Genomic DNA, 24,292 nt, shown 5'->3' with positions numbered 1-24,292 from the left:
CCACGCAATGCACTGAAGTTGTACTACCCATTAGGGGTTTATAATTTTATAATTTAATAGATTGGCCGCTCATTCCATCAGATTCTAATATACAAGGGCACAAAAAGAGATTAACCAACCAACCCAGCAAATCATGTACAGAAAAGAGAGAAAAAGAAGAGGGGCGGAGAACTTGTGCAAAAGGAAATGTTTGTGGGACAACCCAACTTCTAATAATATTCAATCTTTGGCTGTCACGTCCATCTTCCGGGTTTGAGAGTGAAACATTTCAGCTATATCTGCAGCAGTGCTACATTCATCTGGATTTCTGTCAGATACAAGGCGTATAAACCTAGGAAATCTGATTGAGATGCCACGGCTCGGATGAACCAAACCTATAGCAGCCTGGTGAACCGGTGATATTGTAAAGTCTGCACCTCTTATTTCCCAAACAACTTCTGGAGAAAACCACATATCTGGAACCTCAGCTGTTCGATAGTAAGACGGCTTTTTCAATAAGATCTTATCCCCAGAAAAGAATTCCTTCATCTGAAAGTCAGTGTGGAAACGGCAGCTATTATAAATTAACAAGATGCACTACTACACCACTTCCATAATTGCCAGACATACATGTCAAACCCATTAAAAATTCGCTAAAAGAACTTAAATAAGCCTTCATAATCATAACTAGAGCTCTGGTTCTTTTTGGGAAAGCAAGCTACAGAAGAAGATTCCAACAAACAAGATCTAAAGTGAGGCTTACATCACCAAATCAAAATGTTGGTGTTAATTTTCAGGGTTGAAGAATAAATGTGTAAATTCTCCAGGTCAGCAACCCAGAAAAGAAAACTTTGTTTGCTTCCTTCTAACTACTGCAGAAGAATTAACCTTAGGTAACAACATGCACCGTGAAAATCTTCCCAGATATAGTTATCTATTGACGACTAAGGGGGACATCTTCAGTTCATCACTAGGACTGGTCTCTGGCGAGGCAATTTTTAAGGTACTCGGTAATGGAGAGATTTGAAATTCACGCTAGCAATTTTGAATCCTGCATGAATCACCAATTAACTTTGTTCTAAGAGAAGACAAATTTGTGCAAATTGTCAGGACCCCTTTGCTTCTCTATTTGACAAGATACGGAAAAGACAAACTCTATCTAAGAAACCAATAATTACTTTCAAGCAGACTAATCAAGTCTTAGAGGAGTCGCCATGACCTTTTTGACAAGGGTAAGCACTTTCTATCATGTGCACAACTAACATCCAAATCTTACCTCTATGTAAAAGGAATCTGAGAACCCAGACATGACACGGCATACGCTTTGATATTCCTCAGTCTCGGGATTGTAACATGCCATGAGGAATGGACTGTACCTGCAGTATGAATTGAAGAATAGTTAGCATCAACATATGAAAGATTCATATAGCTTTGTCTTCATACAGATAGATGACATAACATGCATTCTCTACTCACCAAACTATTTTGAACAGCCCTATAATAGATACCTACAGCCCAACCAAATTCAAATTTTGTGGACATGGGAGACAAAAAGTGATCAATTAACCAGCCAGTGGCTCGGTAAGAAAAGGGAGAAAAAATGAGACATTTACCATCCAGCTTTCCTCCCATTGCCATGCCAAGCACCAATAGGGACTAGATCAAGCGAGTCATTTAATCCTTCCACATAATCTCGCTTCACCTGCAAAGACAATATCAGTCTCAATCGGTGCTCTTTTTTTTTTTTTTTGGGAGGGTGGGGGGTATTTAGGTTTTAGTATCCCCAACTAGTAAAAGAACCAAATATGCAGATACATATCACATAAAACCTTTAACCATGAGTCACTACGCTTTGATGGAGAATATCCAGCATCAACATCTAACGATTTAACGATAATCCCTTCACATGAGGAGTGGAGTGCCTCTTCAAGAAAATTATTTATCTTGCTTAGAGAGACATCACTCGTCAAACAATTATCATCACCTTCCACCTGTAAATCAGATTACTGTATCAAACACTAATAACACAAATATGGATGAGGTCAAAGGTAAGACAAAAGCACTTACAGTCATTTCCTTTGCATACTGAAAGTACCCCATTTTCTCATCATAGAACAAATCTTTCAAGTCTGCATTTTGGATGCAAAAAAAAAGGAGGAGGGGGGGGGGGGGCGGGGGGGGGGAGGGGGGAGGATAAAAAAGGAGTTGGCTTGAGAATCTACAATACTTACAGGAAAAAGCAGTCACTGTCTTGTACGAGAATAGAAAAGAAACAAGATACACATACATTTTCGTCTCTGACGGAGGGTATAACCCAACAGCCTGTAAAAAGAAAATTTTATAAGCAGCCTTCTAGTACTTACAAATAAGCAACCAATTGCATAAAAATAATAAAAACACAGCCAAAATAAATGTGTACAGCATGAGATTGATTCTCAAAAGCCTTGCAGTAAATGCTATTCAAAGAGCTTAGAAACTAATTAAGGAATAATGACTCTAGAATTATAATGATTGACATAACTGGTGCCAGATTAAGAGTGGAAATTATATCCAGAGTAAGGTTGAATCTTTTAGACAAAAAACTGATCTTGAATTCTCTTTAGACAGTAGGATTTTGTGAGCTAAAAAGACACGCATTCACCAGTACAAGAAAAATGGACGTGCAGCTGGCTGACCCCATCACATGGACGTGCAGCTGGCTGACCCCATCACAATGGAGTTCAAACATTTACTTATAACTTCCATGGAAGTACATTCTTTTCATGTAATTTTGAAGTTGTAATGATTGCATGATCAAACATCTTACTACCAAGAACATATGAGGAGTTCCTCATGAAGACATTAAAAACTAACTACAATAGTAACAAACATTCTCAAATCCAGTGTCAAAGATTTTAGATAGGTTATAGTGTCAAATAAACAATGCATTTATAGGTTATAGTGTCAAATAAACAATGCATTTGTTTCTCCTTGTAAGTTTGTGTGCATCTGTGTCTATCAGCAGTAAAAAACCAGTGGTTCCAAGGAAACTGAAAAAAGGTTCGAGATAGTTACTGCTCTCCATTGGCAAACATGATATCAAAGACAAATACACAAATATCGACCTGCACAGGTTAAAAAAATCCAAAATGAAAAAGAAGAATCATAAAATTGCAGCACATTTAAATAGCCATACATTCAATTTCAAAGTATAAATGACATTGATATCAAATCCAAAGTAGACAATTGTGCAGATGCAGAGGATGAATAAACTGAAAATGGAAAGGGAAACCATCAACACCACTGCAAATTGAAATACCCATCATATAGATTCCACCACCTAATTTAAATACGCATCCCTTTATAGGCTGATCCTAGATTTTGCAGAAAGCTTTTTCATTTTCTGTAAACCCCTAATATTAGTAACCTAAATTCAAGTCTTGTCTTTTATTAAAAGAAAAATCGAAAAAAAAATCACGGAATTATTGATATTGCCACTGATTCAAGCTTGAATAATATTAGCCAAAAAGGTCCACCATATGAGCAGAAACCAGCTTATTCACTACAATCAGCACCAGCAACAGAAGACAATCAGAACCCATTACTGTAGCACAAGCTAAGCATAGATCTGTTCAATTTTTGTCAAAGCTTCTACTAGTATTATTAATCACATAATAACTAAGCAAACCTTTACACTCTTAATTGTGATCACGGAATCTTTTCCTCCTCTCTCTCTTGACGATAGTTCTTGGAAAGACATGATTTTGCAGCCATTCTTCCTATCAATTGCAACTACCTGCATACAAAAGGTGCCTTTTAATTATAGATAACAGAATCCTAAATCAAACAAATCTGATCCTGAAAAAGATCAACAAGCATCATTGCAAGGAAATTGGACCTCGGCATCCAGTATGAAAGTCCCCGCAGCAGGCTTACAAAATTCATTAATTATACTAATTAAATCAGGAAATCTTGATGTTGTTTCATCCCCATTACGTGAAAAGATGCGCACAGTGCCATCCACTAATTTGTGAATTTGGGCACGTTGACCATCATATCTGAAATTACACAAATATATCAATCATTTGAATAATCTACAGTAACTTAACATAGACAAGGAAATGAGGTGTGATATATCCACCCAGTAGATAAGTGATGATACATTCAATTTTTCTTACAAAACTCATTTTGAGTGAATAAACACAAATAGTAAGAAGGCATGTAATAACAAACTCCCATGCTCAATTTTCTCAATTATAAAAGAGCCAATGAAATAAGCAATACTTCATATATCAAGTTCACAAGTTTAACAATTCCATATATAACACCCCCCCCCCCCCCCCCCCCCCCAAAAAAAAACCAAAAAAAAAAAAGAGAGAGTAAAAAGTTCATGTATACAAAGAAAATGATAGTAAAAATTATAATCGATATAAATGTATGGGAGATTGAAAATTCAGCCTAACATTAGCTGAATAGACCCAAAAGTCTGTGGGAGTATCAATAAACGAACGGAGAGTATAAAGCACAACTTAAAAAGAGAGAAGCTATTAAAACAGGGACTTACTTGTATTCACAAGTAAATGCTTTATTTTGGAAGAGCTTTAGTACTTGTGGAACTCCATTGGTAATTCTAACATAGAAAACAACAAATATGCTAAAGCATTAGTAAATCCATAGCAGCTCCAAACATATAATATATGACCAAAAATCACAAAAAATCTGTACTTTGCAAGCATGGGCTTGATAGGTACTCCTGGAACCATGGACAAAGTTGATGATGAAAATCCAATGCCTTTATTCATGAGAGAAGGGATGAGCAAATCCTGTTACATTGGGATACATTACATTAGATAGTATGAATAGATGGCAAATAATTCTTCCTCAGAAGTTTGATTAAGTATTGAAAAAGCTTCCCTCTAAAGCATAAAGGGAAGATGTAAGAACAACTTCAGCACCAAGAACACTAAACTTACCAAACTGGGAAGAATATTATAAGCTTCAACTGCCGCTGCAGAAAGACTCTAACAAATAACGGAAAGTTTATTTGTCAAATTAAATAAATAACCAAAGAAAAAAACCTAAGTGATAAGTAAGCCCACATAAATGTATACAAAAGTTCAGGATAAAGCTTTTATTATATAACAAATTGTTACAGAAAACACCCTTTCAAAAATTGATCAAAATTACAACTAAAACTTATGATATGATTCAACATAACAAAAGAATCAGCATATGATTCTTGACAGAAATCCAACCTGAAGTTTCTCCTTCAAATTTTCCATTTTTCCTTCATGGGAAAACTCAAGAGAAGAATTCATAACAACAGCTTGAGCTAATGCAGGCAATATAGTTCTCATCATTGCTCCAATTCGTAAATTCCTGACCTATATGAAAAGATTTTTCAAAAACCATCCCTTTTACAAATAGCTGAAAACTCTAAAGCACACCATAAATCTCAGATTTATCCACAACGCCACTTAAATAGCAAAAGAACCTGAATTCAGCAACAAAGGTATATAAATTTAAAAGGCTATGCAGCATCTTACCAGAGTTCTAACCAGAAACTTCATCTCCTTCTCTCTACAAGAACACATGAGGTTCACAATAAGGCTTTTCTTCCTAGCAGTACTTCCACTACCTATTTGTACACTGATGAACACTTTATAAGGATCATAAGATTAAAAAACAAAAAGAAAGAAAGAAAAAAGGAGCAATCTGCATTGAAAAAAAAAATGTGCATTGTTGACAAAAAAGCTGTGATATATTGTACGTCATATTTGTAACACCTAAACTCAGACAATATAAGGAACCCTAGACTAACAAATTCTCACTAACTACATTTTTACATTTTAATCTTTGTTTTTATAAAAAAAGAAAAAAGGAAGAAGAAGAAGAAGTGCAATTCGACTCCATTAAAAGTATTCCTAAACTGATAAAGACCGTCATCAATTTACAGAGACTTTTTTATATTTCAGGCAGCTTTGGCAAAAACAACAAAAATACAGTCAAGGCACCAATGTTTCCACCAACTACCTAGAAAGATCAGATTGGACAATTCACACCTTATTTTGCAAAGCATAGAATATACATCTTTGATAAGAAGTGGAGGAGGAGGAGCAAGCAATGCCTGTGTTTGTCGGCATTCTTGAGCAACGTCACCTGTGATCATATTAATTTTCTACTTAGCAGCTAAATTTATAAACTTAGGGATTTTTTTTTTAAAAAAATGGGTAAAAGATAAAAAATTATAAAACCATCATCAGTACCTACCAAGGTCACCTAACCTATTGTACATATCCCTAATTTTAGACCGATTAGTTCCACATGCCTCTTCTATTGCTGATGTGACCAAACTTCCACCAATGTTCAGTTCCTGCATCATTTTTGCAATAATATTACAAACTATAATCTATAGTTAAAACAAGAACCACCTAGAAAATGCTGAATGTGTAATCATAATTTGAAGAAAAAATCATGTCAGATTATATTTGCAGCAGAAATACACAACTATGAAAACAACAGGGGAAAAAATGTGCGCCTCAAAATATTCCATATTGTTTAACCATAAATAATCCGAGTACAGATCACCATAACCTTAGTACAAGTGAGATTCATCATTGTATCATAACATCACAGACGCCCATTTTCTAAATATATAGCCCAGCAGAGAAAAATTTTGAATCCAGAATTTCTACCAAAAACAATACTAATGCCAAGAGTTAACTGAAACTTATTAACAACTAACAAGCCACAATGTTTTCCACAGTGGATAGAAGTGCATTAACAAAAACAAAAAGAACAACACCAGTGGAAAAACCATACAAAAATTACAGCGCAATCACAAAGATGAGAGAGAAATTTACTAACTATGTTTTCATGGTTAGAGGCAATCTTATTGGTACACAAATACACAGCAGGTAGCACATCGTCGGGAGACAGGGCCAGCAAACTGTGATTAAAAAAAAACATTGCAAGTAGGTGATATAGCCCAATCAGCTACTTAAACAACAAAAATGCTCATTCACAGTTTAAAGGCAAGTTGAAGAGGAAGGGAAAACGATAAGGAATGTATGACCATATACCTTCTAAACATATTGCCCAACATGGACATAGCTTTTATCTTGCCTCTTTCAGCCTCAACCAGGTCAAAAGTTCGTGCAAGGTGGATATATGGAGCAGGCTGTCCACTACTCCAGCATGCTGTATGGATCTTAGTGTCATGCGAGATTTCCATTATTTGAGAAATCTTAAAATTAAAAACTGATACTAAGTAGTTCAGTAAAGTAAAATTGGGAAAAAGGTACACAAACCATGCTCTATTGGATCGTACTTTTCAGGTGGTAATGACACAAGAGTTGGATCCATTAGTTCTTTTGATGGTCTCTGAACAGACATATCAGTTATATGTTGCAATTCTTCAGAAACGATTTTCTCCAATGCAGAAGAACAATCCTTATTACAATTGTCGAACTGAACTGAACTTTTAGAGAATTCTAACCTATTTACAGTCTTACCATGATCACCCTCTTGATTATCATAATATAGATCTAGAGCCATACTAACATTTCCTTTTGTCTTCTCTAAGAGGGTGGCAGCATAGCCTTTTAATGATTCATTGCCATTGATTATCTTCAAGAACTGATCTATCTCCTCTCCATATGTTTTGATAGCATTACTTTGCAAAGGATTTTCATCTTTAGGGCATTCCTCTGACTTGGATTCAACCACATCCCCTTGAGACATGTTAGGCAACAATTTATTGAAGAAACTTGTAATTGTAGGCTGCTTTGCCCCACTAGATTCCATTTTTGATGGGACTTTCCCTTTTTTCTTAGGGTTATTGGTAATAGTTTTCTTCCTTTTGCTTGGAGAAAGGGTGCTCTTTATTGAATGCTTTATGGTTGGTAACTTGTATTCCTGACTTAAAGGAATTTTCACACTTCCTTGGGAAATGGTCTTATCGGAATTTAGTTTTGCAGTGGATGCAGAAACATCAAGTGAGCTGGTCTGGGATGTAGATATAAAAGTCGTACATGCAGAGACTTGCTCATACAATTGAGTTTCATGTTCATAGAAATTAGACACAGCGTCAACAATGTTCCTTCCTGAGCTGCTAATCAAATCCAATATTTGGTTTTGAGTAACCCATGTAGGCAAACAGTTACGAATTTCTTGTACCATTTTCTCTGTTTCCTCATCATCTAGAGCAGTTACATCTTTTGAGCCAAATTCTTCCAAACGAGATGATGAATCTAAAAGAATAGATGAACTGTTGTCTTCAGTGGCTTTAGTTTTTTTCAACTTTACTTCCCCCTCTTTGCTCAGCCCCTCATTAGAGCCTGAACCAGCACCCTCTTCAACGTTTTCATCAATTTCGCTAGTCCCTCGATGAAAACCCATTAAAAATTCTTTCTTGCTAGCCATTTCATCAACCAACCCAGCAAAATACTTTCTCATTTTATTAGCATGCTTGCTATCAAGCTTCTCAATATCCATGCCCACCGTAGGTATAACTTGCTTGGGTTTCAAAAACTTCACATACTCCCTAAGCTCATCATAATTTGAATGCTCACTATATGGGACAAGATGAATTTCAAATGCGTCCTTGGACCTCACTGCGAACTTGTTACGCTTCACCTCATAAGTCCACCCCGTCGGCACAAAACCAACAACCTTATCATATCCTCTTTCGACCATAATTTCCTTCATTCTCACAAAATTCGGCCGAAAGTATGGCCAAGTCTCCCCCAACACATTCCATCCAACAACATGCACATCAGTCTCACTCTCATCCTCTGTAAAAACACCACTATCCCCATACCCCAAAACCCGCAAAACCTCCATTTTTCTTGAATCCACACACACTTTTCTACCACATTTCTTAAAAATTTCGATCAAAATCTTTTCTTTCCCAATAACGTATGTCGCAACAAGAAACAGAACCCTCTTCTGCAAACCCTCATTAAGCTCGCCTCCAACCCTATTAACCACATTAACCACATACTCAACACTCTCTTCTTGCAAAGGAAACAAAAACTTCGGATTACAATAAGTGGTGTCTAAAAAGACAGCATCACAACCCGCGAACTCATTCATCACAGGCTGTAACAACATAGTTTTACAAAACCGAAAATCACCCGTGTGAACATACCTCTCGAAACCGCCATTTCTGCCCGGAACCTTGAACAAGAACTGGACAGCACCAGGGCAATGATTGGCACCAACAAGAACAACTTCACACCCATCAATTAAAACAGGTATCTTAATTGGGAGTGGGTAGATAAACTTGGGGTTTATGTTGAGTATCTGAGAAAGAAGGCGGGAAGTGATTTCGGAGCAAAAAATGATACCTTTGGACCAAGAAGGGGAAAGGCCGGTGTAGTGATCGGAGTGGAAGTGGGAGAGAAAGTAAGAGACGGAGAAATCGGCGGCGTAGCGAAAGGCGTCGATGAGGAAGCGGGTGCTGGGAATGTGTTTGGAAGGAGGTAAAGTGCGGGGAATTGGAGCGAAAATGAGGGAATCGGGAGGGGAAGATTGGGTGGAGAGGAAGAGGTGGGTTGAGTCTAGGGTTAAGTTTTTGTCACTGGGATGAGAGTCCATTGAAGTATAATGAGGGAATTTATTAGAATCTGAAAGGAAGCATTTTATAAGTGGGTATTGAGAGTGGAGATGAAAAATGGAGATTGGTGGATTTTTGGATTTTTTTTTTTTTTTCCAGTTTGAGGGGAAAGAGGAGTTAATGGCGCCAAAGCTATTTCTAGAAAGCTTGTTGTGGAAGGTGGGAACTCAAAACCCGCTATCCAAACCAAACCCAACCTAACGAAACCCAAATCATAAGGTCACGAGTTGGATCAGATTCAGAATAAGTTTGGGGTGAGCTTAGAATCCTCAATCAAAATATTTTCGATCTCAAAATATGGGCTGGTTTGGGTTACTGCAAAATTTGGATTTGAGCAAGAAGATGAATTCACATTATGTACGTATATGATCTTGATCTGATTATTATTATTATTTTGCTGGAAAAAAAAAAAAAGAAAGAAAGAATATTGAGAAGTGAGTTTTTTTATAAAAAAAAATTAATATCCATATACAAATTAAATTCCTATATTTGCATAAATCATACATTATACATACAATTATATTTGGATAATCCTAGGTACTCAATTACTAATAATCTAATTGTACAATCTCCCTTGCCCGAACCACAAAAGACCATGACACATATATTGTGTCAATCATCTTGCATAAGTAGTCTCTTCTTCTATAGTCTCCAACAAGGGCTTCTTTGATCTTGAAACTGACAATCTGTATACGTATTCCGGCTGCGAAAACTCCTCCATGTCATCCAACTTGGGCATCGGCGCCGTACAAGCCGCCACTTCCTCGCCTGCAGACTCTGACTCAGGAAAATTCCTCACCTTGCCGGAAGAGCATCGCTTCACAGCCTTATTAGCCAAGACGAATAATGTTGCCATGTCAGTTGCAGTGATTTTAGACGTCGCCCTCTTCATGGGGAACATTACGTACACATTCTTTGGTTCCAAGTCTTCATCGGCGTTGAGTGGAGAAAATCTTTGGCCTATCTTTAGAGACCGAGAGTTAATCAAGAAGAAGTTTGGTTTCTCCAGCATGAGCTCTGCGGCTTTGATGGGTGTCTGGATTTGCCTTATTTCTCCGCCAGGAAAGATCACTTTTGCTGATCTTGTGTGCTTGCCTAGTGGCTTTGATAGTGTGCACGATATGTGATTGCCCATGGTAATTAATTAAGAGTTGCAGAAGAGATGAAGCAATAAAACTACGAATGAAGCGTCAAATATGAGAGAGAAGATTGGGGAGGATCAAACCCAAGATTCAAGAAAGAAGAGAATACAAGATGGAAATATTGTGGTGTGGGAATGGAAGTTGACAGATTTATAAGGGAATGAACAGGGGAGAAAAGGTCGGAAGATTCAGAATTGAATAATCTTATAAAGGGATTTTATCATTGAAGTCCCCAGATGTTATATTTTCTTATGTAAGGACAATTTTTCTTTTTTTTATAAAATAAGTCCATATTAAGCATTAGCTAGCATTAAAATGGCTAAAATACCCTTCATTATTAACTTTCAAAATTGTAAAAATACTTAAATGATATTAATAGAGATTACCACTCAAATTTATTGTACAATGAATTGTTGATTTATGCCTTTAGTAGTATTGAAGGCATTAGTTTGAATTATTAAAAGATTAAGTATTTGTTATTATTTAATAAATATAGATAGAGATATTATATATCTTTTTAAATATTAGTGAGAGTAGATATATATTTATAACTGTAGAGACTGTGAAAATAAAGGTCTTATCATTTAATTTTAGTGGATTTTCTATACGTATACATATTTTACGTTGTAAATGTATGAAAACAGAAACCAATGGGTTGGGGTCATACTTGATATCAATGGAAAAATTGTGTTCTTACATTAAAAGATAAAAAATGTTAGGGACAAATAGGATAATTTCCCAGTATCAGCAGGGGGACAGTTGTCTCGGGAGTTGAGTTGACAATTATAGTTGAGTCCGCTGTCCGCGTTGGGCAAAAGGAGTAAAGCACAATGAGAACTGTTCAAGAAGCGGAAAGGATTAGGAAAGTAATCTTGCACGTGTCCCATCCTAGTTGTAACTACAGTTAAATCTTTTAATCTGATCCTAGTTGAATATTTTGTAACGCGTGGGACCTTAAATGCGTGGCCTTTGCTGCCGCCTGTCTGGAGATGGTTACAAAATAGAAAAAGAGTCTCAGTAAACAGATCCGAGTAAATTGCATCATATTTAAGTTTTATGATCTCAAATTTTATTTTTTTTCTTTTGTTAAAGAAAAAGCTAAAATGAAATCAATCTTATTACGAAAATTTGTTGAAGAAGTAAAAGGCTAAAAGCTAGCATATGGGGGTTGACCTCGAATGGATTGTCAGCTTTGCCTTTGCGTAAGATCTTGGTAAAATCAACCAATAATTACGATTATTATTTTATAAAATGGCCAAAAAGGGGAAGTCAATTGAAAGCAGTGACGGTGGCGGTGTCGCAGTCGGTTGCCACCGTTCACGCTGAGGTGCGGGTCATCATATTCCTGCTGCGTCACGGGATCGCCCACTTTCTCTGTACCCATTTATTTTTATTTAATTCCCCAAACACGTATTAAGAAATACTCTTAATTACATTGAGAAAGAGTGACAATTATGTTTTGATATTTCTCGTATACGGTCAAAGAAGCTCAATAATAGAGTTTCTCAGAGCCCCACCTCGATCAGTCATCATACAGTGAACGACGTTGCTTGCCAAATTATGATTTGATATTTCTTATACATGTAACTGGTTGTAAACTATGCTACGCTATTAGAATAATTGAATCATAATAAATTGCTTTCCCACCTGACCATTGAACTCTATTGGATTACATCTCATTCGAGCTTGAGTGCGCCCACGGGCAAAGCATCAAGTATATAATTACTTGCATCATTCTCCTTTATTCAATATATTTTTGTTTATTAATTAAGGATTCCGTATGCTTTGCTTGGGTGCCATTATTTTAATTCAACTTTGAGCTAGCGAGCTGGGTAGATGCTTTCGAGGAAGATGTCACCGTTACCATTTACCAGTACGTTGGGGTGTACAATCGTTGATTTTAAACATTCTAAAACACAATTTCACATGTAAATTCTAATTCTTCTGTTTATGATGATTTCAAATTTTTAGTAGATATGTTGATTGTACACAGCAATCCGAGTACAGGACAAGATGCTACATATGATTAATGTTGAAAATAAAATAAGAATTTCGGTAAAAATGAAACAATAGCTCTGCAACTTTTTTCTCCATGTAATAATAAACTTATTACCAGTAGGAAGCACGGTTAAAACAATGTATCAATCATTATACTTAGCATAATATTAATTGTAACTTTTTCTCACTACACGGCTGGGGAGATTATGAATTATTGATGCAGTGCTCCTCTATGTACATTGTTACGCTGCAATTAACATACTGGGCATAATGCGCTTCTCCCCAAACAAGCAGAGACTTCTTCCAGAGTTATAATGACGGCAGCAAATGTAGGTCTTTTAGAAGGATCCTTGTTTGTGCACTGCGCTATCAACCTGCAATTATTAACCATGTGATTGCTAAAGGGTTCTTATGAAAAGGCACGTGCAAAGGCCATATAAGGATTTTGATGCTTGATTCCTCTTCAGTATTTGTTAGGTTATGGCACACAATTTTTTTTTTATCCCTCTTGCATCATGATAAGATTGTTTCATTTGACTACTTATAATCAGAATGCTTTTAATACTTCATATGCTGTAAACAGAGATTTTGCAAATTTAACACTATGAGATCTAGATGGAAATTATGTTCACTTACTGTTTAAGTCGGTTGGGGCATCGGCTTATTTGAAACTTTGGCTCAAAATTGACAGATTTGAGATGCATGAAGTCAAAGCTATTATTGGTCTGCAGGTGCTTTCCTTCTAGCATCTGTGGCACAATCATATTTCAAACACAAAAATGACAAAACTGTCAATAGGATACGTTATTTAAATAAGAAAGCATGGGGATAAAAAGGATTGGGATCCTTTAGAGCAGAATTCCCAATTTGCTACTCATTTTCTGCTCACATCAATCTAAACTAAATTGTTATATTTCTTCATAACGTCAGACAACGTTTCCCCTATGTAGATCCACTGATGATATAAGAATAGGAGGTCTCATGTGTGCCGTTGTATTCCAAATATATACCTGATAAAATATGTATCCAAATGAACAAATATCTTTCTTGGTGTCATCCAATACATTGCTAGCAATGCTAGAATTATCATTTCTTTGACCTGAGAAACAGAATAGGTTTTTGAGATGCAATAGCGAAGTTTAAAAGCAAGAAGTTGACTGAAAATGACGTTCCATACTGTTTTCTTGGTTTGGGTGTATTTGTTCATAGAACATTTGAACCCAATATTCTCCAATCTTCAAGTGGTCACCTTCGTCTTGCAGCAGATTTCTACATCCAGCAAACGAAAAATGAAAGATGACTTTCTAGGATCATTATTCAGTTGTCACAACTATGTTCATGAAAATTAAAATGCTACCTGGAGTCCAAATGATTGTGAACTATAGGGAAGGGTTTGTGCTCGTGAAGATAATTCATTCCTCTGCCAATTGTTTTAAAAATTAAGAGTACACATTTAGTTCATGTTTAATACAAACAAATGGAAATAAATTTGTGTTTAAGGTTTACTCATATAGACAGAACAATTCTGATTGCTACATGGTACAATGCCATGTCTGTTGCATATATGAGGAGAAAACATTTTGACATGATACTGATAAGCAAATCCTCTGTTTAGTGGCAAGGAACAAAAGTATCTCACCTTGCAATATCAAGTGCATAGCGTAGAGCAGTGGGTAAGTCGAGTCGAACTTTCTTGGACAATATCCCTTTCAAGTTTCCCTGGATTAGCATAGGTAACAATTAGCAAGATCAGTTGATCAAACATACCTGACCAAGACAGAATGATCACAGAAAATAAGCTTCCCATTTTCCAGGTCTAATCTTCCAAATCATATGAGAGAAAATAGAATAGGAGAATAATTATTTCACATTATTTATAATAACTAAATCATGCCTAGAAATTGGTTTCAGTCACTTTTTATGGATCTTATTACTTGTATACAGAACACCCACATCCTTGGACATTAAATTTAAAGTTCATAACTTGCATAAACATCCTCTGTTAACTACCCTGCCTCAAACCACAACTCCAAATTTCTCAGGATTTGTAGGTAGTAAAGTTCTCTGATGACAAAGTACATATTGAATGTTACGCATATTCAGTAGTAGTTAGAAACTTTATTGGACTAAAGCCAAAATATTAGGAATATTATGAGCTATAGCCAGTAACTAAAACTATAATTAATCCCAACAACTTGCAGAAAAGCAATTTAGATATTCAAAGTAAGAAATACTTTTGGCAGATATTCCGTAATCAGAATCATCTCCTCCCCGAGGACAATTGAACCAAGAAACTGCAAGATATTAGGATGTCGAAGCTCCCGCAGCTTACAGTTATCCTTGGCAGACAATACCCTGCAACATGCTTGAAAATAAAGTCATCAATATCTTCACTGTCAAAATATTCCCTCAGCCACCACAGACTCAACCAAATCATTTGAAAAAAGATATGACAAAAGACTTGAGATAATAAAATGAACAATCTGATAGGTCATATACATTTTTACAGGATGATATATGTGGCTCTTAATCACAGTTTTGACCACCCACGTTCCACGCCACTTGGCTGTTTGAGATTCGCCAAAAACCCCCTAGGACAAGAAGAATTTCTCTCATATAATTATAGTCACATTGAGAATAACTGGACACTTTGGTACGAAATTCTTCTAATGTTATGAACTGATAGTGGCAATTCAATTAACGCACCTGTTCAACCATTGAGGAGTGCAGTGTATTCAGTTCCGAAATATCAAAATTTACTTCATTTGAATCTTTCTCGTTTCTGACTGTCTACATAAATAATGAACAATATGCCGTAATAGTTATCCAAAATAAATGTCAGTTTCTTTCTTCTGAAACAAAAACGGGAGAAGGATGATCCGTCCTACTTAATGCAAGACACTTCCTAAGCAACTTTTAGCTTCCATTAATGATAATTAATTTTATGCTCTGGATCAATCTTTCGAATTGCGGCTATCAAAAATTTTCTTACCAATGTCCACAATCAAACCATCTCAAGTGGCCTAAACTTAACCATCTAAAAGGATCAAACCATTTTACAGCTAAAAATTAAACAAAACATTGTGGTGTTGAGTTCATTCATGAAGTACTTAATTAAATGTTTTACTTTCCAATTACCAGTGGCTGATCATGAATAAAATCCTTCCCTCCATTTACTTCCAGGATTCTGCATATATCTCGATGGCCATAAAGTCTTGCATCTGTCAAGGGCTTCGTAATACAACCAAAGATCAAACTAATTACTTTACGTTAAACATGCAAATAAATTTTATCCAGAGGATGATCAAGAGTTTGCAAATAACAGTAACATGCTAGCAAGTAATTCCAAATACTCCAAATTTTGAAAAGTAATTGAGGGAACCGAAAATCACAGCAAAAACCACAATTACAATCACTTAGACAAGTGACTTAAAAATACAAAAGGGCAAGTGGGTGGGTCAGCTAGCTTACAGTGCGTTGCCATCGATCTTTGAGGTTGAGATTGGCCTTGTATTGAAGAAGAAGCTCAACAATGGGGGCGTGGCCTTCACTTGCAGCAAGATGTAAAGCAGTTCTCTTGTCATAATCCTGCACATTTGGAGATGTGCCTTCCCTTAACATCTGGTTTAGCCCAACTCTATCACCTCTAGACGCGAAACTCAAGAAATTCCCAATCACTTGCATGTCAAAATCGCCCGAAGCAGCAGCGTCACCCTCCATCTTTGAATTGGGTTTCTCGAGAACCAATCAGCAGAGCAAGTGGAGGAATGTAGAGAGATATATGGGTCTGCTAAGAGACGCATTTTGGTGGGAAAATGGGCGGTTATGTCCATGACAATAAGGTTTGGTATTAACGGAAATATTATATGTTACATTTGATTTGGTTAAAAAAATATACAAGGAAAATGTTAAAGACTTCTATTTAAAGGATATATGGCACATTTCCCTGTAAATTTGTGTTTCGACCCGTAAATGCGTGTGTGTGTGTATATAATTCTCTTTTGTAAAAAATAAAAACAAAAAAATAGTAACATCTAAATCAAATTATTAATCTTCACATCCTAAAATCTGAACTCGAGAACTCAGATATCCAATTTTATAAAATGCTTTGTTATACAAGGTGGTGTTCCAATGTCCTCCATAGTTATATGAGGGAGGCTGCAATAAAAAACGCTCAAATACTTTTGGGAATAATTAAGAGAAACTTCAAAACAAACCAATTCATAACTTAAAGGTCAATTTCTGCTCAATCACACCTTGATGTCATCATTCTTAAATTAAAACAGGTGGAACTCATTTCTTCCACATATATTGTCAATGCATCTTGCATAACAAGATTGGCAACTTAAAATAAGATTGGTCAAATAATCAGAACCTGTATTAATCATGCATTCGAATAGAAACTGATTTCGATGTCAGAACAGGCTCCTTGCATGTGCTATATATTAATATTGTTGCTTCATGGAACTAGGATTGCAGCCTTAAAAAGATATCTGCTACATCTCAGAGAAAGGGATAATATATATATATATTAAAAATGGTTGATGAGGCTGCGAACGTTTTGCCAGGATCATTTCCCATGGTTGGCGGAGATGGCGATTACAGCTATGCAAAAAACTCTTCTTTCCAGGTACATTAATTACATACTGAGACTTAGTAAGTATGTTTTATGTTCTACTGATTTATTTGATGAGTTTATTTTTGGCTTATTAATACTGAGTCAGGCTACCAGGTATAATTTTTTTTTTTTAATTTAATCCCATTTGCTAATTTAAATCATGTTAATATGTATTGAATTTTCTTTTTACATATCGATGTACACTTACTAACACTAGAATTGTGGATTTGCATAAATATACAGAGGATGATAATAGATGCTGCAAAGGAAATGATAAGTGAGTCAATATTTGATAAGCTTGACCTGAAAAGCCTGGGATTTGACGACACTTGCGGTACGTTTAAACTAGCAGATTTTGGCTGCTCCGTTGGACCGAACACGTTTATTGCTGTGCAAAACATCATAGAAGCTGTACAAACAAAATACCGTGCTGATCATCAGGACAATCATCAAAACTCTTCATCAGCTTTGGAATTTCAAGTGTTCTTTAACGATCACTATGGTAACGATTTTAACACTCTCTTTCAAACCATGCCTCCCTCCCGAAAATACTTTGCCTTCGGGGTGCCGGGTTCCTTTCACGGCCGTTTGTTTCCCAAGTCCTCTCTACATTTTGCAAACTCCTCCAGCTCACTGAACTGGCTGTCCAAGATTTCGAAAGAAATTCTGGATAGTAGATCTCCTGCATGGAACAAAGGCAGTATAATATGCTCAGGATTGGTGAAAGGAGTGTCCGAAGCATATTCGGCTCAGTTTAAGAATGACACGGAGGCATTTCTGAATGCCAGAGCACATGAACTTGTGCCTGGAGGATTGATTGTTTTCGTTTTATTTAGTCTACCAAACGGTGTTCCTATGATTGATTCTAATGGGGGTAAATTATATGGTTTTCTCGGCTCTTGCCTCATTGACATGACCACAAAGGTATGATTTAAAACCAATATTAAGTTTGCATGATCTGCAAAATCTTGATCAATCATTAAATTTTGTATTACGTACACAGGGATTAATTGATGAAGAAAAAGTGGACTCCTTCAACATTCCTCTATACTTTCCAACCGCAGAGGAACTGAAGGCTATCATAGAGAGAAATGGATGCTTCCGCATTGAGAGAATGGACAAATTGCCTGATCCTCCTTTGATGCGCCTGAAACCGAGTCCCGAATCTGTTACCTCACAAATCAGAGCTGTGTTTGAGGGCGTTGTCAAAGAGCATTTCGGTTATGACCTTGTAGACAAGATATTCAACTTCTTCACCGCAAAGTTTGCTGAGAATTTCATCTTCGGTGAGCTCATCAAGGACCATAACAATGTCAATTTATTCGTCCTACTCAAGCGCGTGATCAACTGATACATAATTACTTTTGCTCCAGAACTACAGTCACGTATGGTACCTATATTTCATGTATCGGCAGTGTCTTGTTCTGTTATTATGGCACTGTATTGTCTATTGCTATGTGATATATATAATTCTAGACTTCTAGTTTCTACTTTAGTGACCATGTAGGGACTTTATATTAGGAATTTCGTTTATTTTTACAAAATAAACTTAATCAAATAATATTATCTCAATGACCACCACAATATTACTTATGAATTGATACTAGTTACTTGGTTGACAATTTCAATCTCAATGGCCATATTGTGTCCACCATGGTAATGTAAGAAAGGCCAAATAGTTTTGGGATTAATTTAGATGAAAATTCAGACTAAACCAAATTATAACTTAAACAACCAATTTATGCGCCGTCATACCTTAAAAAATTAATTAAAAAAAATACCATAGTCCAACAATTTCTAAGGGGAGACAAGAGCCTTAGGCTGCGTTTGTTTTTTTTATCTGAAATCTGAATAGATCCGAATTTAACTAAAGTCTAAATATATCTGAATGAAAATATCCGAATGACATGTTTGTTTCTTTTTTCAACATCTGAACAGAAAAGTTTAAAAACTAGTAATTTAACATAAATATCTTTTTAAGTGATGCATATATTTATTTTTTACAATTTATAAATTTTACAAGTTGATTAGTTTGGTAGCACAAAAAAAAAGTACTATCACTATTGATTTTAATTTAATTTTATAATAAAAGATGTAATTATAACATCAACTTTTATTATAAAATCAACACTATTGTTTTAGTTTTGATTCATCACAATGGAAATAATTTAATTTGTTCAATGTTTCAATTTTACTTAATGTTACCATGTGAATAAAAATTTGAAGCAATTAAAAAAATAACTTAGGATAATACAAAAATATTAAGTTTATACATAATATTGGAAATACATGAATTGTTAAGGTTATTTTTGAGATTTCAAATTAAAATTTCCCATTTACATTTCAGACTTCATATAAAAGTTGACTTTTTTTACTTTTTTTATTCAAATATAATTGTCTGACAATAAGTGATAAATTAAAAAAAAAAACTAAAATAAGTAAATGTCCGAAAAAAAATTAAATTCAAACTTCATATTAAAAAACAAACAGCACATTCGTAATTTTCTAACACTATGGTAGAGAAATTAATATCAAGAGCATTTGGAGCACTTGTCACTTTCCTTTAATTTTAAATTCAAATATAAAAGATAATTAGAAGATAAATAAATTGAAGAAGTAGGGATTATACAAAGGGATTTCATTGCTTCCATATATAGTCAATGCACTATGTATATCATAGCATAAGATTGGGAACTAAACCAAATAGTTAAAAATATGGCTGATGAGGCTACCAACGTTCCGCCTGAAGCTTTACCCATTGGCGGCGGAGATGGCGATCATAGCTATGCGAAAAACTTTTCCGCTCGGCTACCTACTGTCTGTATATCAATGGGCACAGTATTTCGGTTTTTTATCATATGATGTCGCGTACAATTTTTGAATCTTGTATAAGTTACAACTTTGTTCTAAACTTTTTTAATGTTTGTCATACATGTTGGAGTTTTGTACTTTTATTAGGTGTCTTATTTAGAAATATTATTTTTAGTATAACGATGATTTACTTAAGTATATATCTTACAAATGAGTAATAATATAGCCACAAACTTTTGTACAAACTGATGTGACATGATAAGATTGGTTGAATTAAATATCATTTGGCCTACATGATTTGTTTTTATTATTTTATATTTTCATTCAACCAATAAATTAATGTCACGTCTGTTTGTACAAAATAAATGTGTACAAGAGTTTGTAACTATATCATTACTCCTTACAAATAGCAGGCAGTTTTGTAATTGTTTTATTTTTATTTTTTCGGCCTTTGATAGGAATTGTTTTAGAAAATTTGTAATCAATAAAATTATTTGCGGTGACAAACGATTGGGATCGGGCTCTTTTAGACAAAGTGAGACAAGGGCTGGACAAGAAGAAAAATTCTAGTTTTCGCCATTAGCTGGTCAAACATGCACCACTTTATTATATGCTATCACTTTAATTTAATAAACCAATCATTTTCCTGCAACCATTTCTTCAAGTTTATCATTCAGTAACAAGATCAACCACCAGAGAATAGAAAGATATGGCCTCTGAATCTGTTTCATCGCAAGCAATGATGGGAGGAGATGGGCAGTACAGTTACGCGCGCAATTCTGAGTTTCAGGTACTGTTTTTAGCCCACATAAAACAGTGTCTTGTATAAAACAAATGCTTAAATTATGGCAGCTTTTATTGAAAATGATGCTGCAAAATGTTACAAGTCATTTATATCTAGCATTTAACAATTTGTAGAGCCACGGAGTGGAAACAGCCAAAGCCATAATCAACCGGGTGATTTCTGATAAGCTTGATTTAAATCGAGTCGCGTCTTCTTCTTCAAAAGTATTTTCCATTGCGGATTTAGGATGTTCTGTTGGGCCAAACACATTCAACGCTGTACAAAACATAATAGATTCTGTGAAACTCAAGTGCCAAAGCTATGGCCATGATAAACTTGAATTTCAAGTGTTCTTTAATGACCTTGTCTCAAACGATTTCAACGCCCTTTACAAGTCTCTTCCTTCCGATCGACAATACTATGCAGCCGGCGTACCGGGTTCTTTTCACAATCGGTTATTTCCCAAGGCTTCAATCAATTTCTTCCACTGCTCATACGGCCTTCAGTGGCTCTCAAGCACGCCAAAAGAGTTGAATGACCAGAACTCACCTGCCTACAACAAGGGGAGGATTTATTACAGCAGAGGCCCAAATGAAGTTGTAGAAGCATACTCAGCTGAATCTGCCAAGGGAATTGAGTCCTTTTTACTAGCCAGGGCACAAGAGCTCGCTTCCGGAGGGCTAATGGCTCTTATTGTACCATGTCTGCCGGATGGGATTTCCCCTGGAGAGTGCTCTGTCTTAGCTTCTGCTGATCTACTGGGAGACTGTCTTATGGACATGGCCAAAATGGTAACTTTTCATATTAATTTTGTGCGGTCAATTACAAATGTTGACATAATTGCTTAATCTTGTTTCAGGGATTGCTGAGTGAAGCTCAGGTTGACTCCTTCAACTTGCCAAGTTACTTCCCAACACCACAAGAATTGAAGGCATTGTTAAAGAGAAATGCAAGTTTCAGCATTGAGAAATTTGAGCCATTAGCTTTGTCTGCGCAGCGTCCGTTGGCTACAAATACCCCAACAGTGGTTTCTCATCTGAGAGCTAATTTAGAAATGCTTGTCAAGGAGCACTTTGGGAATGGCATTATTGAGGACCTGTTTGATAGGTTCTCAAAGAAAATTGATGAGTCTTCAGTTTATTCTCAGACGTCAGTCTACAAGCCCCTTGTTGAAAATGTTATCATTCTTAAGCACAATACTTAGGGGAGATGATAATTGGCCCCACTTGTTTAATTTCTGACTCCAATTATTGCAAATAACTTGTATTTGAAGTGAAGTGATATGATTTTAGTACTACTATTATTATTATTAATTTTTTTTTTTTTAATGATCAAGAAGTGATATGATTAAATTATTAATAGTGTACTTTTCAGTTTTCACATTAAAAGATTAAATGGGCGTGAGTGAGTTTGGAATGGACTTACGCAGTTCGTGGCTTGGGCTTCTACTCATAGGGCTTCTATGATGAAATTCTGAGCCCAAAATAATTTTCAATAATCAAGCAAGAGAGCCTGAGAAAATGCTTTATCAAGATATCAAAAAACGGGAACATTGGCTAACATACAAAGCTCTGAGGAGGTGCTAGAAAAGTGGAAGAAAATTGCTCTTAACAAATTAATTACACAGCCGGATAATGCTTACTCTGCTTAACAACCAACACAACAGAATTCTATTGTTCTAAACTGAGTTGATGAACCTCTTTGCGAAAAAATAAATAAATAAATAACGAAATTGATGAATATCTTTTACCTCGCTTAGTGCTTTCTTTGAGGAGAGACCATTTGTGACACAATATATGTTAACACAACTCACACACCCCAGAGTTATAGACTTCAAGTTGACTTAATTAAGATTACGCAGTTAATTATAACATACGTCAAATTTAGACCACGTATTTACTAATTGGATCAAATTTAGATGGTTCTAAAGTTCTCAATATGTAAAGTTATTTATAACATAATTAAGAACTTTAGTTATCAATTATTAGATATACAAAAAAAAAATTACATACATGTGTATATATATTTTATTTAACATTATGTTTAATTTAGTCGTTTAAGTTCTTATAGTAGTTTAACAGTAAGAATTATCAAACATACATGACTGTTTTTAAAATTTACTCTACTTTTAAAAATAACTTTTATCAAACTTTTAATTGATTCTCATCACAGTTGATTATTTTTACAGCACAACTAACAATAATTATTTTAAAAGATACAACATTACTAAATTAGCCCTTGGTGGCACGATTCAAGAAGTACATCACTTATTTTCTAGAGGCAAAAATTAAAAAGCAATTCTTGATTGATCAATTAAGTAGGCTGATCGGTGATCACTTAATTATTTCTGTAGTTATACTGTGGGTTCTCGTTTTAATTGATCTTCTACATTATTAATATTTCAGAGGGCGACTTGGAAAATGTTCAAATTCGGGGAGATCTGGGGGCATTTATCATTGATTAAACTCTTCAATGTTATTTTTTTTAAATTCTAAATCAATTTATTCTAATAATTTAATTTCTCTAGATAATAGATATGATATTCTAATCCTGGCATTGGATGCCCCCCAGGAAACGGTTGGAATATATTTAATTAGTAATAAATAAATAATAGCTCTTTCAATTTCGTTATAATCTAATAACCTCTATTAGTATATATTTATTGTATTTGGATTTTAAGGCAATTGCTATTATTTTATTCTTCAAACCAGTTGATAATGGGAGTTGCTATTATTTTGATCAACCGCTCATTCGTTTTGTTTTGTTTTTTGTTTTTTTAAAGAATAATTAAGATTAATTATTAGATTCTATTTGTAGTTATTAGAAAGGTGAGGTGCAAGTGCAACATGATACAGCTACGAGATTAAGATTCGTTTTTCTTTTGAATCATTTAACAAAAAAAAAAAAAAAACTAAATTATCATTTTTTTTAAAAAAAATTTTAGAATGAGAAGTTTGGACACTGGAAGACTCTCCAGCTTAGATTGCAGCATTCCCATCATATAATCAACAATTAACAAATTATAATAATTATTTGTCGATTGATTTTTATTTTTATTTTTTCCTTTTTGGCTGCTCTTCGAATCTTAATGAGATTGGGACTTAAAACAATATTTGTGCTTTTGTCATTTTGACCAAACAAATTTGTTCAGGAAATTTATTAGTTAGTAAGCTTCTACAAAGGCGGCTCCCATTTTTCCGATTGTCTTTATCTTCCCCATGAATGAATATAAAGTTATTCATATACAAGTGACACAAGGAAATAATATAGAGCAAATGATAGCATTTATTTATTTTTTTCGTTTTAAATATGAATAGTTATGATTTTTTTCAAAAAATCTAAAGGTTATAAATGTTTTATTT

General features: G+C 35.0%; 5 protein-coding genes across 14 annotated transcripts; 2 read left to right on the top strand and 3 right to left on the bottom strand.

The window, feature by feature from the left end:
- Nucleotides 1–13: 13 nt before the first annotated feature.
- LOC102618631 (DNA ligase 6) lies at nucleotides 14–9,880 on the bottom strand. Of its 10 annotated transcripts, none has more exons than XM_006482118.4 (19): nucleotides 7,269–9,880; nucleotides 7,041–7,158; nucleotides 6,826–6,907; nucleotides 6,229–6,331; nucleotides 6,021–6,117; nucleotides 5,505–5,607; nucleotides 5,214–5,342; nucleotides 4,932–4,979; nucleotides 4,684–4,781; nucleotides 4,523–4,588; nucleotides 3,857–4,016; nucleotides 3,647–3,754; nucleotides 3,034–3,083; nucleotides 2,267–2,301; nucleotides 2,047–2,108; nucleotides 1,809–1,970; nucleotides 1,593–1,681; nucleotides 1,256–1,355; nucleotides 14–528 (listed from the first exon to the last, which is right to left on the bottom strand). In XM_006482118.4, the coding sequence occupies exons 1-19, from the start codon at nucleotides 9,556–9,558 to the stop codon at nucleotides 220–222; spliced, it is 4,209 nt and encodes a 1,402-aa protein (XP_006482181.1). In that variant the 5' UTR covers nucleotides 9,559–9,880; the 3' UTR covers nucleotides 14–219. The 10 variants fall into 10 exon arrangements, 5 of the variants coding, with proteins under 5 accessions (XP_006482181.1, XP_006482182.1, XP_024956085.1 ...); XM_006482119.4 differs by lacking the exon at nucleotides 14–528 and adding an exon at nucleotides 634–1,030; XM_025100317.2 differs by lacking the exons at nucleotides 14–528; nucleotides 1,256–1,355; nucleotides 1,593–1,681; nucleotides 3,034–3,083 and having other exon boundaries at nucleotides 1,865–1,970.
- Nucleotides 9,881–10,193: 313 nt separating this feature from the next.
- Nucleotides 10,194–10,712, bottom strand: LOC102618345 (hypothetical protein). Its single transcript, XM_006482117.4, has one exon. It carries the CDS (start codon nucleotides 10,710–10,712, stop codon nucleotides 10,194–10,196), a length of 519 nt encoding a protein of 172 aa, XP_006482180.1.
- Nucleotides 10,713–12,571: 1,859 nt separating this feature from the next.
- LOC102618062 (integrin-linked protein kinase 1-like) lies at nucleotides 12,572–16,577 on the bottom strand. Its single transcript, XM_006482116.3, has 11 exons — nucleotides 16,189–16,577; nucleotides 15,856–15,948; nucleotides 15,424–15,507; nucleotides 15,217–15,308; nucleotides 14,952–15,072; nucleotides 14,357–14,436; nucleotides 14,075–14,137; nucleotides 13,895–13,986; nucleotides 13,728–13,816; nucleotides 13,354–13,466; nucleotides 12,572–13,091 (listed from the first exon to the last, which is right to left on the bottom strand). The coding sequence occupies exons 1-11, from the start codon at nucleotides 16,435–16,437 to the stop codon at nucleotides 12,971–12,973; spliced, it is 1,197 nt and encodes a 398-aa protein (XP_006482179.1). The 5' UTR covers nucleotides 16,438–16,577; the 3' UTR covers nucleotides 12,572–12,970.
- Nucleotides 16,578–16,742: 165 nt separating this feature from the next.
- Nucleotides 16,743–18,907, top strand: LOC102628746 (loganic acid O-methyltransferase). The gene is made up of 3 exons (XM_006482332.3): nucleotides 16,743–17,347; nucleotides 17,579–18,259; nucleotides 18,339–18,907. The coding sequence occupies exons 1-3, from the start codon at nucleotides 17,255–17,257 to the stop codon at nucleotides 18,684–18,686; spliced, it is 1,122 nt and encodes a 373-aa protein (XP_006482395.1). The 5' UTR covers nucleotides 16,743–17,254; the 3' UTR covers nucleotides 18,687–18,907.
- A 1,801-nt stretch (nucleotides 18,908–20,708) lies between these two features.
- On the top strand, nucleotides 20,709–22,243 carry LOC102617784 (loganic acid O-methyltransferase-like). Its single transcript, XM_006482115.4, has 3 exons — nucleotides 20,709–20,936; nucleotides 21,065–21,721; nucleotides 21,790–22,243. The coding sequence occupies exons 1-3, from the start codon at nucleotides 20,856–20,858 to the stop codon at nucleotides 22,132–22,134; spliced, it is 1,083 nt and encodes a 360-aa protein (XP_006482178.1). The 5' UTR covers nucleotides 20,709–20,855; the 3' UTR covers nucleotides 22,135–22,243.
- The last annotated feature ends 2,049 nt before the right edge of the window (nucleotides 22,244–24,292 follow it).

The sequence above is a fragment of the Citrus sinensis genome, chromosome 6, assembly GCF_022201045.2.
Source record: "Citrus sinensis cultivar Valencia sweet orange chromosome 6, DVS_A1.0, whole genome shotgun sequence".
NCBI lineage: Eukaryota > Viridiplantae > Streptophyta > Magnoliopsida > Sapindales > Rutaceae > Citrus > Citrus sinensis.
This window is presented reverse-complemented; position numbering and strand designations above follow the sequence as displayed.

Bases quoted from the DNA above. Each gene is read 5' to 3' on its own strand.
- LOC102618631 (XM_006482118.4), bottom strand. From the start codon at position 9,558: ATGGACTCTCATCCCAGTGACAAAAACTTAACCCTAGACTCAACCCAC. The intron at 5,608-6,020 runs GTGTGAATTGTC...AGTGTTCATCAG, and splicing joins TCTATGCTTTGCAAAATAAG to TGTACAAATAGGTAGTGGAA. The intron at 5,343-5,504 runs GTAAGATGCTGC...CTTTTCATATAG, and splicing joins AGTTTCTGGTTAGAACTCTG to GTCAGGAATTTACGAATTGG.
- LOC102618345 (XM_006482117.4), bottom strand. From the start codon at position 10,712: ATGGGCAATCACATATCGTGCACACTATCAAAGCCACTAGGCAAGCAC.
- LOC102618062 (XM_006482116.3), bottom strand. From the start codon at position 16,437: ATGGAGGGTGACGCTGCTGCTTCGGGCGATTTTGACATGCAAGTGATT. The intron at 15,949-16,188 runs GTAAGCTAGCTG...TGTATTACGAAG, and splicing joins AAGATCGATGGCAACGCACT to CCCTTGACAGATGCAAGACT. The intron at 14,138-14,356 runs GTGAGATACTTT...AACAATTGGCAG, and splicing joins TATGCACTTGATATTGCAAG to AGGAATGAATTATCTTCACG.
- LOC102628746 (XM_006482332.3), top strand. From the start codon at position 17,255: ATGGTTGATGAGGCTGCGAACGTTTTGCCAGGATCATTTCCCATGGTT. The intron at 17,348-17,578 runs GTACATTAATTA...ATAAATATACAG, and splicing joins CAAAAAACTCTTCTTTCCAG to AGGATGATAATAGATGCTGC. The intron at 18,260-18,338 runs GTATGATTTAAA...TTACGTACACAG, and splicing joins TCATTGACATGACCACAAAG to GGATTAATTGATGAAGAAAA.
- LOC102617784 (XM_006482115.4), top strand. From the start codon at position 20,856: ATGGCCTCTGAATCTGTTTCATCGCAAGCAATGATGGGAGGAGATGGG. The intron at 20,937-21,064 runs GTACTGTTTTTA...AACAATTTGTAG, and splicing joins CGCGCAATTCTGAGTTTCAG to AGCCACGGAGTGGAAACAGC. The intron at 21,722-21,789 runs GTAACTTTTCAT...ATCTTGTTTCAG, and splicing joins TTATGGACATGGCCAAAATG to GGATTGCTGAGTGAAGCTCA.